The 15,763-nt window shown below is 39.5% G+C and overlaps 1 protein-coding gene across 1 annotated transcript in view; it reads right to left on the bottom strand.

The window, feature by feature from the left end:
• Positions 1–15,763, bottom strand: part of CTNNBL1 (catenin beta like 1) — a 179,168-nt gene that overhangs the window by 113,997 nt on the left and 49,408 nt on the right. The window contains exon 4 of the mRNA XM_028157740.2: positions 2,837–2,976. Within this exon, the coding sequence (XP_028013541.2) occupies positions 2,837–2,976 (140 nt within the window). The remainder of the gene's footprint in view (positions 1–2,836; positions 2,977–15,763) is intronic.

Below are 15,763 nucleotides of genomic sequence, written 5' to 3'. Positions count from 1 at the left end.
GTTGGACCCCACCTAATGTATTTGGAGTGACTCTTCAACACTGTGTGTGGGGTGTGCCCTCTCTCCCTCCCCTCACCCCCAGAGGTGCGCTTCACAGACCAGAATTCCACTCTGCAGCCAAATGATGGCTGGGCTCCTACCTCTCCAGGGGGGAGATGTGCTCAGAAGCGCTGACAGGCCCTCACCAGTGGCAGTGATGCAGAGCGCCAGAATAAACTCTGAAGCTGCTTCTCACGGTTGAGAGGACAAGGTGCAAGCTGTTTTCTCACATCCTCTGTCTCTTAAGGTTACAATAAACCAGCCTCTGATCCAATTAAAATCCCTATAGTGTATGTTTTCTCGAGAAGGACAAAGCAAAGATGACCTGTGCTTGCTGGAAAGATAACCAGCCATGTATGGTCTTGGTTGATAAATGAAGAGTTAAAAAGATTAAAAATTTAAGTCATGACTGCCATGAAATTGTTTATTCATGGTAAGGTGTTTCGGGCAGTTATGGCTGTATAACAGTAAATTGTTAACAAGCGTTTCCTAAAGAAAAATTTCCATTACAGATGACAGATAAGGCAAGAAACAGAGTGCAATGCTGCCGAGATCAACATTCCAACTGATAGAGGATTCGTTGGATGCAAGTCAAGAGGTCTACCCTTTCTTGAAACTTCTTTTAAGAGAAGTTGTACTTTGAGGAGGATGACATTTATCCTAATTGCTGCATCTCATTAAAATTAGGTAATTTAAAATTTTCAAATGAACTTAAATTTGATGTAGGGCATAATTAAAAATCAGATTTTAGAAAATATCACTAGGGCAGAAGGGTGAAGGTTGTACACAAGAGGGGGAAAAGTACAGTGTAGTTCTCAGAGAGCAGGAGGGAATGGCAGCTGTCATAGTTATTACAGGGGGACTTGTTTTTTTCCTTTTGAAAGACCAGAACATTACAACTTGCAACAGCTGTGCCCTTGCCTTTCCCAAGTATGCTGATGAGCAGCACTTCTTGTGTGTCTTCTCCTCAGCAGGAATCAGGCTGGTGAATCAGCAAAGTGTTAGTATCTTCGAAAGCTGCTACTATTATTTTGAGTTAGCAGGCATATTCAAAAAGAATGAGAGCTATGTTTCCAGAGACAACACAGGTGATTTCTGTATTAATACGCAAGATAATGAATGAATCACTGCAACTCTGTCAGGGACATAATAAATCCTACAGGGAAGAGACTCAGTGCACTAGAAAGAACAATGGACTGGAAATCAGGGGCCTGGAGTGCCAGCCTCAACCTCAACAATTAGCTATCCAACATCGGGACCTCAGACTTGTCACGAAATAAAGAGGCACTAGACTAAGTCATCTCTAAGGTCTGCTCCGATTCTGAAAAATCTACCCTTCTGTGGAGGTGAATTGAAATGTAAAGTCACAACTAGAATTCTTAGTTACTAACTCTGTAAGGAGCAGTTAGCACCTCGAATAGAGCTAATCATATGTAGATAATCAATAAATGCTTACTGACTGATGCTGTTGGAGTATCCAGTATAGCCTATGGTTCCTCGAGGTCTAGCACAGTGCCTGGTACATAATAAGTACTCAAAGCATGTCTACATGCTATTGAATTCATAAGACCCTGCACTGAGCTCGCCAAGAAACAAGCTAATTGACTAGGGTTCTTATACAATGCAGAACTCTGCAAAGAACCCTGGGGAACACTCATCAATCTTGGGACTGACACAGCGATTCTTAATACTGTCTAACATTACATGAAATATCAGAAATGGCTTAAGATCACCCTTCAAGAAGCCTGCATTAAAATTATTCACTGATTTATTTCTATGAGAATTATCAAGCAGGAAAGAACCTAGTCAGACATGCTCTCAGGAGAGAGATTACCAGAAAGATGAAAATAACATGAAGCAGCAGCAGATTCCCCATGAATATCACTCAAGCAGACTAACTACATTTGTCTCTCACCTTCGAAAATCTGGATTCTAACAGAACAACTATTAGAAGGGAATTTCCTTTAATGAACATAACTCCAACCACAGGCCTATGAAAAACCTTTTGCACTAAAGCAGTTGCACATCAGATAGCAAAGACAAAGTATAAAATAGCTTTCAAAGTCATGATTCAGATTCAGTTAAAAGTAACATTTCCTAAGTATCTACTATATATGAGTAACTACTTAGCACTTATATGATCTCCTTTAATCCTCTAAATAATACTGAAAGGCAAAAGTTAACTCCATTTTTTTGCAGTTGAGAATACTAAAGGCTAGAGGGGCACCAAATTTCACTCAAAAAATGAAACTAAAAGTTAAACCTAGATTGTCTATTTAGGTCTAAAGCTGATTCTATAAATACTAAATGTTTTTGTGCACCTGGCCTTTAAGAAATTGGAAATATATAAGTGGACAAAACATAAAATCCCTGTCTTCCCCAACATTCCAATGTGCTTTCCATCATAGTTTACTACATTCTCTAGTCTCAACTCCACTGGGGGATCTGCTAACAGACTGATGTCTAGACCAAAAATTTAAATGCTGTCTGGGCTTGCCTCTCTAATGGGCCTCCAAATCAAGATCCCGGAAAATTAATGCTGTTAATGTATGAACAGATACATCACGATGAATTCTAGTACTATTAAGAGCAAATAGAACAATTAAGGCTTGCCCAAGATTTATTTTCATAAACCAGATTTTCAAATGAGTAAAGAGCAGCATGTGTTTCAAGATGGGAGATAATTGGACTGGAAATAGAATATCAGACGTGACAGCAGAGACAGACAGGAGAAGAGAGTAAGCAGCACTCCCCTGCCATGTCAGCCTTCCTAGTGAAGACAGATCTGAAAGGATATCTGTGTTATCGTGTCCGAGCAACCCGAGAAGAGACTGGACAGCATTCAGCTCCACTAGGAGGTGGTACAGGTCTGGCATGGTGGCTACCACATGCATCTCCTGGATGATGTCATTTAGGTCCAGCTCAGATTCCATAAACCTAGGAGGGAAAAACAAGACAGCATCATTGAAAGGAAAGAAGTACTATCAGCACTGACGAGCAAACAGCCACACTATCCAGACAGACAATCTGTCAAAGTGTCTACAACAGACCAACCAAGAAGGACACTCATCCAAACATCATACTGTCACATAATTTCCTTGGGAAATCGATTTCCTCATTACAAAAATCAATCTTGGATTCAGATCTCATTACAGGATTCCCTTACTCTTGCAGTCACAAGCTGCCTTTTAGAGGCTCCTAAAGCATTTTGCAGCTTTAAATGATCTGCCCACCAGTCCTATGGATTAGCTAACATTACCCCTTGGCGTGGCAATTCTGTTGCCCCGAACATAGTTATCTTACTAATCTAAAAAGGGTTTTCTTACTTGCCACTTCAGATCAAGGGCCAATTACTTCCCTCACCCAAAGGAAGACACTGAGATTCTGCTGCCATTCTAAAATGGCAAGTAAGAGAAACTCCCCAACCCTCACATCCCTTCCAGTGAGCTGATTAAGAGGTAGATTCCAAAGTAAAGCAGATATAGGCTCTGGCATCCTATAATCACCACCATACTTTACGTAGCACTAGTGGCCCAGTGCACGAAATTTGTGCACGGGTGGGGGTGTGTGTGTCCCTCAGCCCGAACTGCACCCTCTCCAATCTGGGACCCCTTGAAGGATGTCCGACTGCTGGTTTATAGGGATCGGGCCTCAACTGGCAGACAGACATCCCTCTCACAATCCGGGACTGCTGGCTCCTAACTGCTCACCTGCCTGCCTGATTGATTGCCCCTAACCACTCTGCCTGCTGGCTTGCTCACCCCCAACTGCCCCGCGCCCCCCCCCCCCAGCTGGCCTGCTTGCCCCCACCTACCTTCCCCACTGGCCTGCTTGCCCCTAAATGCCCGCCTGCTGGCCTGCTCACCCCAAACTGTCCCCCCCTGCTATCCTGATCACCTCCAACTGACCCCCACTGACGTCCTGCTCGCCACCAACTGGGCCCCCTGCTGGTTTGCTTACCCCCAACGGCCCCGCCCCCCACCAGCCTGATCACTCACAACTGCCGTCCCATCCTGGCCTGATCACCCACAACTGCCCTCCCCTCTTGGCCTCTAACCGCCTCTACCTCGGCCCCACCACCATGGCTTTGTCCAGAACATCTAACATGCTAATTAGACACCACCCAGTCTAATTAGCATGTTACCCTTTTATTAATATAGATAGAGGCCTGGTGCACGGGTGGGGGCCAGTTAGTTTGCCCTGAAGGGTGTCCGGGATCAGGGTGGGGGTTCCCTTGGGGCGTGGGGCAGCCTGGGTGAGGGGCTGAGGGCTGTTTTCAGGCTGGTCAAGCCCCCCAGTGGGGACCCTCACCCCAAGGGGGTGTGGCCAGCTTGGATGAAGAGCTGAGGGCTGTTTTCAGGCTGGCCATGCCCCCCGGTGATCCAGGCTCCCAGCCCCTCCTTTTTTTCTTTTTCCTTTTTCAGCACCTCCTTGAGCGGTGGAGGCCAGGACTGGCTGGAAGCAGGTATCTGGGATTTATTTATCTTCTATAATTGAAACTTTGTAGCCTTGAGCGGAGGTCAGGGCCAGCCAGGGTGGGTGGGAAGCTTGGCTTCCTCCATCACTGGGGGCAACCCAAGCCTCCTGCTCGCTCCAGCTCCGTGGCTGCCGCCATCTTTGTTGGGTTAATTTGCATGCTCGCTCCTGATTGGCTGGTGGGCGTGGTTGGTGGGTGTAGCAGAGTTACGGTCAATTTGCATGTTTCTCTTTTATTAGTGTAGATGATATTTTACTCACATGTCCACACCCGAACATTTAAACAGACCTATGCCCAGGCACTTAGAACAAAACTGCTCTGTATTTGCGTCCACATGCCCCGACCTCCATGTTTTACATATAAGGAATTCCCACTAAGTCTTTTGATGAATAAGACAGGAAGTTTTGTTGTGAAAAGGAAATGAGCTAATCCATGCAAAGCAACTGAATAATACCCGACTGACAGTGATTGAGAGGAATGGGTGGTCAACAGACCCTGAAACCAGACTTCCTGGGTTTAAACCTGACCTAGGCACTTAGCCTCTCCGTTTCTTCATCTGTAAATGGGATAATAAATTAGCCTATCTCATAGGGATACTATAAAGAGTAAATGAATAAGTAGATATAAAGCACTTAAAATTGCATATGTCTGCTCTCATTTCTCTTCCTCCTCCACCTCTTACTACTATTACCATTATTATGTCGATCTTCCCTGCTAGAGTGTAAGCTTCTTAAATATAGGAAGTATATATTTTGTCTCTATATATCCACAGGTGCCTGCTTAATTGAATGAGGCCACAAAGGAAAGGAACACAAGCAGGGACTCTTGAAGTCATGAAGTACTCATCAACTTCCAGAAGCTGAAAGGCTAAGCAAATACCACCCCTCCAGAAACCTGGATTCTGTAAGGAACAAAATCTGGAGACTATAACTCTTTAACATGACCATATTTTAGACAATAATCCCCATTACTATTTTTAATCATAACAGAAATCCTACATTTTATTATTAACCAGAATGATCATTGGTAATATTCTGATATATTTAATTCATGATTTTTTTACTCAACCCATACCCTTCCCCCCAACACTAAAGTAGTCTACACAGTATACACTGAGTGGCCAGATTATTATGATCTCTGAACACATACTAATCTGGCCACTCAGTGTACTTGAGTACCTCATTTATTTGATATCAAAGATACTATAAATCGTGCACCTGATCAGTTTTCCCCTTTGCACTAGCTGATAGAAAGCTCAGGGCAAATAGGTGGTTGATCTCCAGCAAAAGTCTAGAATACTTTTGGTACCCATTTGAGATACAAATACAATGAGTAGCCAGATTATTATGTGTTCAGAGATCATAATAATCTGGCCACTCAGTGTATAAATATATATATATTAGAGGCCTGGTGCATGAATTCGTGCATGGGTGGGGTCTGGCCAGCCTGGCCAGGGGGAGGGGACATGGGTGGTTGGCCAGCCTGCGTGCTGGTCCAACTCCTGGTCGAGGGGACAATTTGCATATTAGCCTTTTATTATATAGGATATACACTGAGTGGCCAGATTATTATGCGTTCAGAGATCATAATAATCTGGCCACTCTATATAGTTGTATATTCAATTTTTGCTATTGTTAACACAGGCGGAATAATTCCCCTTATCATTAAACACTGTTTTACAGCAGGAAAAGCCAGTATCCGACACTGCTGTCAGTCTTTCTCCTTCTCCCATGGCACTACCCCTCACTCAGCACAGTACTCTTCCCTGTTGAGCCCAGACATGACTTCTCAACATAGCATTCCAAAAAGAGACTACCAATCAATCACAGAGGGAGTGTAGGAGATAAGGCCTATCTGAAACTCCTGTCCTAAATAATACATTTTTAAAAGCTGCATGGTATTCCTTTGTGGAGATGTACCATAATTTATTTTACCCTTTGTCAGACATTCAGGTGGTCTCCAATTTTCTCCCTATACCAAATGACACTATGATGCATGTATTCACAATTATTGTGTTGAGATAAATTCCCAGGAAGGAAAGTATCAAGTCAAAGAGTATGCATACCTTAGCAGATTTTGATATATTATTTAAGAAAGGTACCAATAGTGTATAAAATACCTGTTTCCTTCATCCTCTTAAGAAAGTATTTAAAATGCATTTAAAATCTCCTCCAATTTGAAATAGGAAATTAAAATTTTCTTTTTTATTGTTGATACTATTACAGATGTCTCCCATTCTCCCCTTCTTTGCCCACCTCCATCCAGCTCCCACAACCCCTCCCCTGACCTTCACCACTCTGTTGTCTGTATGCATGGGTTATGCACAGATGTTCTTTGGCTACACTCTTTACCTTCTTTTATCCAGTTGCCCCCACCCTCTTTCCCTCTGACCTCTGTCAGTCTGTTCCATGTATCCATGCCTCTGGTTCTATTTTGGTTGTCAATTTATTTTGTTCATTAGATTCCAAATGAGATCATGTGATAACTTTCTCTGACTGGCTTATTTCGCTTAGCATAATATAATTTCCAAGTCCATCCATGCTGTCACAAAGGATAAGAATCCCCTCTTTTTCACAGCTGCGTAGTACTCCACTGTGCAAATGTACCACAGGAGATAGAAAATTTAACTTATTTTTTATTTACATTTCTGATACTACTATTTAAGATGGCTCAAATTTTGTTAATGTTTATTAGCTATTTGTATTTCTTCTTTGCCTATTTTATTTTTTAAATAATTCTTTGTTGAAAGTATTACATATGTCCCCTTTTCCCCCTTATGATCGCCTCCAGCCTCCTCCACCCCCCATCTTCTTTACCCACTTTATATCAGGTACTCATCTTATTTATTCATTTATAAGCACTCTATATATTAAGAAAATTAATTATCTTATATACTGGGGGGGAAAAAAACAAGAGAAAAATATTTGCCCTTTAATTAGTACATTGTGCTTTATCACATACGGGTTTTAAAAGTTTAGTCAAATCTTTGCCTTTATAAACTCTATTTTACATGTATCCTGAGCAAGGTTTTTTTTCTATGTTAATATCAGATATATTTTATGGTCTACTTTTATGTATTGTTATGTTTATACATATTTAAATGTTTAGGAGTAAATAAATCTGAAATTTATTTTAGCATACGATATAGGGCAAAGATCTAACTTTATTTTCTGCAAATGTTTGTCCTATTGCCCCAATACCATAATCTATGCTTTTTCCACAGATTTGAAGAAATGCCATCTCCACCATACACTAAATTTTATTCAAATTTCTTTCATTGACCCCTGCTCCCCCCACTCGCCCCTCCCAAGCCTTTGCCACACTATCGTCTGTGTCCATGGGCTATGCCAGTGGTCGGCAAACTCATTAGTCAACAGAGTCAAATATCAACAATACAACGATGGAAATTTCTTTTGAGAGCCAAATTTTTTAAACTTAAACTTCTTCTAACGCCACTTCTTCAAAATAGACTCGCCCAGGCCGTGGTATTTTGTGGAAGAGCCACACTCAAGGGGCCAAAGAGCCACATGTGGCTCACGAGCTGCAGTTTGCCGACCATGTGGCTATGCATATAAGTTTGCCAGTTTAATCTCTCTCCCCCACATGCCTCTCACCCCCAACCCCACATTCCCTCTGAAATTCATCAGTCTATTCATGGTTCTATGTCTCTGGATCTATATTGTTTATCAGTTTATTTTGTTCATTAGATTCCAAATATCAGTGAGATCATGAGATACTTACCTTTCTCTGACTGGCTTATTTTGCTTAGCATAATACTCTCCAGGTCCATCCGTGCTGTTGCAAATGGTGAGAGTGCCTCTTTTTTATTGCTGCATAGTATTCCATTGTGGTAAACGAACCACAGCCTTTTTATCCACATATCTGCTGATGGGCACTTGGGCTGTTTCCAAATCTTAGCTGTTGTAAATTGCACTGCTATGAATATAGAGGTGCATACATTCTTTCTGAGTGCTGTTTGGGGTTTCTTAGGATATATTCCTAGAAGTGGGATTACTGGGTCAAATGGCAGTTCCATTTTATATTTCTTGAGGAAACTCCATACAGTTTTCCATAATGGCTGCACCAGTCTGCATGCCCACCAGCAGTGTACTAGGGTTCTCTTTTCTCTACATCCTTGCCAACACTTGTCATTTGTTGATCTGTTGATGATAGTCATTCTGACAGGTGTGAGGTGATACTTCATTGTTGTTTTAATTTGTATCTCTTGGATAATTAGTGACTTCGAGCATTTTTTTCATGTTTCTTGGCCTTCTGAATGTCCCACTTTGAGAAGTGTCTATTTAGGTCCTTTGCCCATTTATTAATTGGATTGTTTGTCTTCCTTTTGTTAAGTTGTATGAGTTCTTTATATATTTTGGAAATTAACCCCTTATCAGATATATTATTGGCAAATATGTTCTCCCATGCAGTAGGCTCTCTTTTCACTTTGTTGATGGTTTCTTTTGCTGTGTAGAAGCTTTTTTATTTTGATGTAGTCCCATCTGTTTATTTTCTCCTTAGTTTCTTTTGCCCTAGGAGATCTACCAGTAAACATATTGCTATGAGAGATGTTTGAGATATTACTGCAAAGATTTTTATGGTTTCACAATTAACATTTAGGTCTTTTATCCATTTTGAGTTTACTCATGTGTATGGTGTGAGTTGGTGGTCTAGTTTCATTTTTTTGAATGTACCTGTCCAGTTTTCAAAATACCATTTATTGAAGAGACTTTTACTCCATTGTATGCTCTTGCCTCCTTTGTCAAATATTAATTGAGCATAATGGCTTGGGTCAATTTCTGGGTTCTGTTCCATTGGTCTATATACCTGTTCTTGTGCCAGTACCAGGCTGTTTTGAGTACAGTGGCTTTGTAGTATAATTTCATATCTGGTATTGTGATTCCTCCAACTATGTTCTTCTTTCTCAAGATTGCTATTCGGGGTCATTTCTGGTTCCATATAAATTTTTGGAGTTTTTTTTTTTTCTAGATCTGTGAAATATGCCGTTGGTGTTTTAACAGGGATTGTAATAAATCTATAGATTGCTTTGGGTAGTATTAGACATTTTAATGATGTTAAGTCTATCAAGTCATGAACATGGTATTTTCTTCCACTTGTTTATATCTTCCTCTATCTCTTTTTTCAATATCCTGTAGTTGTCTGAGTACAGGTCTTTTATCTCCTTGGTTAAGTTTATTCCCAAGTATCTTAATTTTTTGTTGCAATGGTAAATGGGGTTGTTTGTTTTGTTTTGTTTTTTGTTTTTTAGTTTTTCTTTCTTAGAGTTCATTATTGGTGTATAAAAATGCCATCAGCCCTAACTGGTTTGGCTCAGTGGATAAAGCGTCGGCCTGCGGACTGAAGGGTCCCAGGTTCGATTCTGGCTAAGGGCATGTACCTTGGTTGCGGGCACATCCCCAGTAGGGGGGTGTGCAGGAGGCAGCTGATTGATGTTTCTCTCTCATTGATGTTTCTAACTCTCCATCCCTCTCCCTTCCTCTTTGTAAAAAAAAATCAATAAATATATATATATTTTTTTAAATTAAAATGCCATCAATTTCTGGGTGTTAATTTTGTATCCTGCTATGTTGCCAAATTCATTTATTAAATCTAGTAGTTTTTTGGTGGAACTTTAGGGCTTTCTACGTATAATGTCATGTCATCTGTCAATAATGACAGTTTTACTTCATCCTTTCCAATTTGGATGCCTTTTATTTCTTCTTCTTGTCTGAGGGCTGAGGTTCCTATATTGAATAATAGTGGTGAAAGCGGACATTCCTGTATTGTTCCTGATCTTAGGGGAAATGGTTTTCGTTTTTGCCCATTGAACATGATGTTGGCTGTAGGTTTGTCATATATGGCCTTTATTATGTTGAGGTATGATCCCTCTATTCCCACTTTGCTGAGAATTTTTATCAAAAAGGGGTGTTGGATTTTGTCAAATGCTTTTTCTGCACCAATTGATATGATCATGTGATTTTTGTCTTCCAATTTGCTTATGTGATGTGTCACATTTATTGATTTGTGAATATTGTACCAGCCTTGCATCCCCGGGATAAACCCCACTTGGTCATAGCATCCTACACTGAATTTTAATGTGTACTCTAATCTGTTTATGGGCTTTGCGCTGCATTTCATTGCTTTGTCTGCAAATTCTTGAGCCAGGATCACACTTCCATATTGTTACAGTATTTTTTATGTCCGTTATTGCAAAACACTTTCTTGCTAGTCTTCTTTTTCAATGCTTCCTTGTTTATTCTCACCTGCTTATTATTCCAAGTACATTCAAAATTATTTTTGTAAAGATTCCCCCTCCATCCATACTAATTTTTTTAAGGCTTCTTTCACTGTGCTTACAAATATTCCACCATTTTACACTGTCTCCTAAAGTGTGGAAGTCAAATCAGGAGAATCATTCAGATATTCCATGGGGTAGTAGATCTATATAATCTTTGAACCAAATGGGCTCAACAAACCTCTAAGAGTTATTTGCCTTAAATGGGTAGTTCTTTTAAAAAAATATGATTTCTGAAGAGTAACTGGACATAAAGATTTTTACAGCTCACCAGGAAGAACTAACAAGGGAGATTGAGCACTAAATAGTAATAAGCAAAATGATGTTGAGTACAAGGAACGATTTGGGGACTTGGGTGGTAATGAATGAATGTCAGCCCAGAGAGAAGCCTCTGGTGGTATCCTACAGGGCTTGATCCTTAGGCCTGTTTATATCAACTATATTATTTTCTAATCAATAACTTGAATGAAGGTATATAAATAGCAACTTAACAAATGTCAAATAACACAAAGTTTACAGAGAATATGAATACAGCGCTGAAAGAATCAATTCAAAAGTTCCTGATGGGCCAAATCTAACAGGAGAAAATTATCTAGGATCCACACAGAGAGCTGCACTGAACCAAAAAGTCAGATTACAAATGCATGGGGTGGGAACGACATAATTTAATAAGAGCAGTTGTGTAGAACTTGATGGTTTTAGTCAACTGTAACAGCAATACAAATCAGACCATGAGACAGCTATGCCAGGACAGAGACTACTCATTCAATTCTGGACACCCAACACTGGACACATTCCCGGGTCCACAGTTCAGCAGATGCCTTCCAAATGAAGGAGCAGAGGAAAGTAGCTGCCACAAAGGCTACTGTGGTTTCAGGCTGCTTAAAAGAAGGCAATACAGAGTTAACATGTTGATTATATGACCCTGAAGTTCTGTGACATCTCTTATGGAAGCCATACTTTAGGAGGGATATAGACACTAATTTGGGAAAACAACTACGATTATAAGTTGTCTAGATATCCTCTCACCTAAGAATTTGTTGAAATTCTTTTTCATTCTGAGTTTAAGTCTTAAAGAGTCACAAGTGCCAAATGATGAAAAGATTTCTTTGAAAAGTTAGATACTTGTCACTGGGGGTAATTAATAAAGGGTAATATAATAAAAAATTAAGAATTAGAAGGGAGAATGGACTTTACCTTCCAACTTTGAAATTCTTCTAAATCTGCAATCAGCCCAATGTTTTTAAGTTTAGAAAGTCAAAAATTATCAAAACAAAAAACAAGCAGAAACTCAAATGACAGCAGAGAAACATCATAAACATACCACTGGGGTCCAGTGTTATATGAGTAACAAGATAATAGTGGAAAATGCCTGGACTTGAGAATGATATAGACTTGGGTCACACTCCCAGCCACACAAGTTACTGACTGTGTAACCATGAACAGTATGTCAACAAGTATTTACTGGGCACACACTAGGTACCAGTCACTGCTAGGTACCGAGGATATAACAGATAATAAAATAATCCTAGTTGCTGTCCTCATAGAGCCCCTAGCCTAGTACAAATTTAACAATCTATTACATACAACTTCTTGTAAGGATTTGGTGTTGTCCAAGAAAAGACATTAGAACACAGATCACGGGACCCCCACCTCGTCAAGGGACACAGAGAATAGCAACTAACCTATCTCTAAACCTCAGCTTCCTTAATTTTCCTGGCTGAATTACAGTGAGGATTTAATGAGATAAAAAATATAATGTGCCTAATGATAGTTGGCACATAATAGGTGCTCAACAAATCTAGGTACCCTCAAGTTTGCTATGCTATAACAAAGAATATTTTCTTCTCTTTTTGTCAACGAAGTATAAGCCTACTCATTTAAAGCACATACTACAACATTTGTAGAGACTGTCTAGGAAGTAAGCATACAGTCAGTAATGGATGACTCACAGCTGGGGGAATGGGTCAAGTTAGAGGCAATGGGAAAGCAACACAGCAATCTATTAAAACAGTAACCCAGGCTGAGATGGGGTCATTGATTCCATCTGGGATGGCAGAGAATATTCTGCTAGTCTGCCATGTGCATTTGTTTCAGATCAGCAGGATATTCTCTTTCAACTGAAATAGCGAAGATTAGCAAATGACCAGCAAGGTTCAAACATACCAGAAAAACCACAGAAATTGGTGAGTCCTCCTGCAAACACAAGACCAGCAGTCAATGCATAGAGGACATGATGCTTCTTCCACCCAACTAAATCAGCATTTCTCAAAGTGTGGTCCTGGGTGGGGGTAGGAGATGGTTGGAGATCCTTTTAGGGGGTCTACAAGATCAAAACTATTTTCACAGTAATTCCAAAGTATTAAAAGTATGTCTTGTTTTATTGAGTTTTGCTTTATTGAGCTTAACAGATACTGCATTTTTTACAAAAACAGATACTGCATTTTTTACAAAGTAGAGATTTGTGGTAACCCTCCATCAAGCAAGTCCACTGGCACCATTTTTCCAACAGCATTTGCTCACTTCGTGTCTCTGTACCACATTTTGGTAATTCTTGCAATATTTCAAACTTTTTCATTATTATTATATATGACATGGTGATCTTTGATCAGTGATCTTCGCTATTACTAGAGCAAGACCCTCCACCAGCAAAAAGATTATAATTCGCTCAAGGCTCAGATGATGGATAGCATTTTTTAGCAATAAAGTACTTTTAAATTAAGGTATGTACATTATCGTTTTAGATATAATGCTGCTACATACTTAAGTAGTATAGGACAGTGTAAATATAACTTTTATATGTGCTAGGAAACCAAAATATTCTTGTGACTCGCTTTATTGCAATATCCACTTTACTACAAACCTGCGATCTCTGAGGTTTGCCTATTTTGCCTTTTTCACTTTCAATCTCTCAGGAGTGAACATTGGAGTTTTCAACAGGGCTACAGAAGACGTGATTATATCATTGCCCTGATGCCTAATAAAATGTGTGCTTGTGTATTCTAGAATTTTCTAAGATAAGCACTTTGGGGTGTACTCATAATTGAAGAGTGCAAAGGGGTCTTGAGATTAAAAACTTTGAGAACCACTATACTAAATAATTCTGCCTCCGCAACAATGAAAAAGGAGAATACTAATGGGCTTACTAGGGAAACAGCACACTCCACTCAATGCGATATTTGGCAGAAAGATTACAGTGCAAGGTAGAGGTTGCATAAAGAGAACTGTCAATTGACTATGAAATGCAGCCAAATGAAGAGAAGCATTTTGGGGTTATGCAATCAAAATGACAATTGCATATATGGGAAAATATATTTGAATGTTCCTGATCTCAACCGGAAAGTTTCATTCAAATATGTTCAAGCTATTTTCATCTTAATTGCACCTTGCTGGTTTAGAGAATTATAAAATACACTGCATCAATAAGAATTCAAAAATTCAAGGTTAAAACACAATGTAGTTTCCTAGCCAATTTTAAAATGTTCAGATTTAAAAACTAAAATAGTATATAAATTTTTTCTGAATAGAAAACACTGTTAAGTCTTTAAAAAATAAAATTTTAAAACCAGTTTATGAGATGTAATACTAGAGCATCTGTGGCACCTAAGATGTGGTACACAACCTGCAGAAACTCACTGCTCTAAATTGACAGAAGTATACCTACCAAGTAGGCAAAGGCACTAGCACTCCAAGAAGTAAATTGGATTGCTTAAATTTCCAGAGTTATCAACCCAGGGCACAGCTTCCTCATAACGTATCCGTGGATTCCAGGCAATAAGAATGTAATAAAGATTACATCAACTATCTAATATTTCATGTTTATTGAGCACCTATAGTATGGCAGGTACTGTGTTAGGAATTAGAAACAGAAACAAACAAGGCACAGTCTGTCTCCTCAAAGGACACAGAATCTAATGCAGGAAGACCACTGAGTAAAGAAATAATAAAACAAATGGCAAAGATGGTAAAGACTGGTCACATTCATTATGGCCAAAAAAATAGGGAAAGAGACCTGCTTGTGGGAGAATAAAAGAATACAGTGGGGAATTCGGCAATAGTTATCCAAGTTTAAAATGTACATACCCTTCAACCTGGGAATTCAACATTTATCCTATAGAAATACATTTTATACTAAGGCACATGTACACAAAGGTTCACTACAGCACTGTTCATAAAAGCCAATATTTAAAATAACCAAATGTCTATAATAGATAAATAATAAGTAAATCATGGTATCTATAAACCGTGAAATACTACAACCAGTCACAAAAAAAATAAGTATGCATATATGAACATGAAAAGATCTCCTGTTATGTAATAAAAAAAAATCCAGATGCAGAATATGTATAGTATAATTTAGGTAAGAAAAAATATTTGCATTTTTACACATATATGTAAATAATTATATGAAAAATAATCTGAAAGGATATTCACAGAAATGTTCACAGGGCTATCTCTAGGTACGGGAATGGAAGAGGGGGTCAGTGCAGTGAAGGAGGACATGCATTTTTTATGCTACTTATGCACTTTTGGTATTTTTTACAATGACAATCAATTCATGTGTTACTTGTGTAATCAGAAACACACACACACACACACACAGGGTGCAGAATGACAAGTGCTACTGTATGGTGAAGGTCAGCACAAAACTCAACAGGACTCTCGTGCTGGGAAAGCTGAGCTGCAATCTTACTGCAAAGAGGGCTATGGTCCTAGGTCCAGTAACCAGGTTCTTCCCTCTCTACTCTCCTTACCTAAAGCACATTAGCCTTACCAGGTTGCCATGAGGACTTGATGACCTCTGACATCTCTGTGCCTTTGTTCACACTAGTCACACTGCTTGGCATGCCTTTCCTGCCTATTAAAATCAAAATCATTCTACAAGGCCAACTCAAATACCACCTCTTCTGTGAAGCCCTTAATAGCCCCCAACTTGGTATTCACTGTTTCTT

The sequence above is a fragment of the Eptesicus fuscus genome, chromosome 12, assembly GCF_027574615.1.
Source record: "Eptesicus fuscus isolate TK198812 chromosome 12, DD_ASM_mEF_20220401, whole genome shotgun sequence".
Classification (NCBI taxonomy): Eukaryota; Metazoa; Chordata; class Mammalia; order Chiroptera; family Vespertilionidae; genus Eptesicus; species Eptesicus fuscus.
The sequence above is the reverse complement of the archived record's forward strand: the minus strand, read 5'-3'. Positions and strand labels throughout refer to the sequence as shown.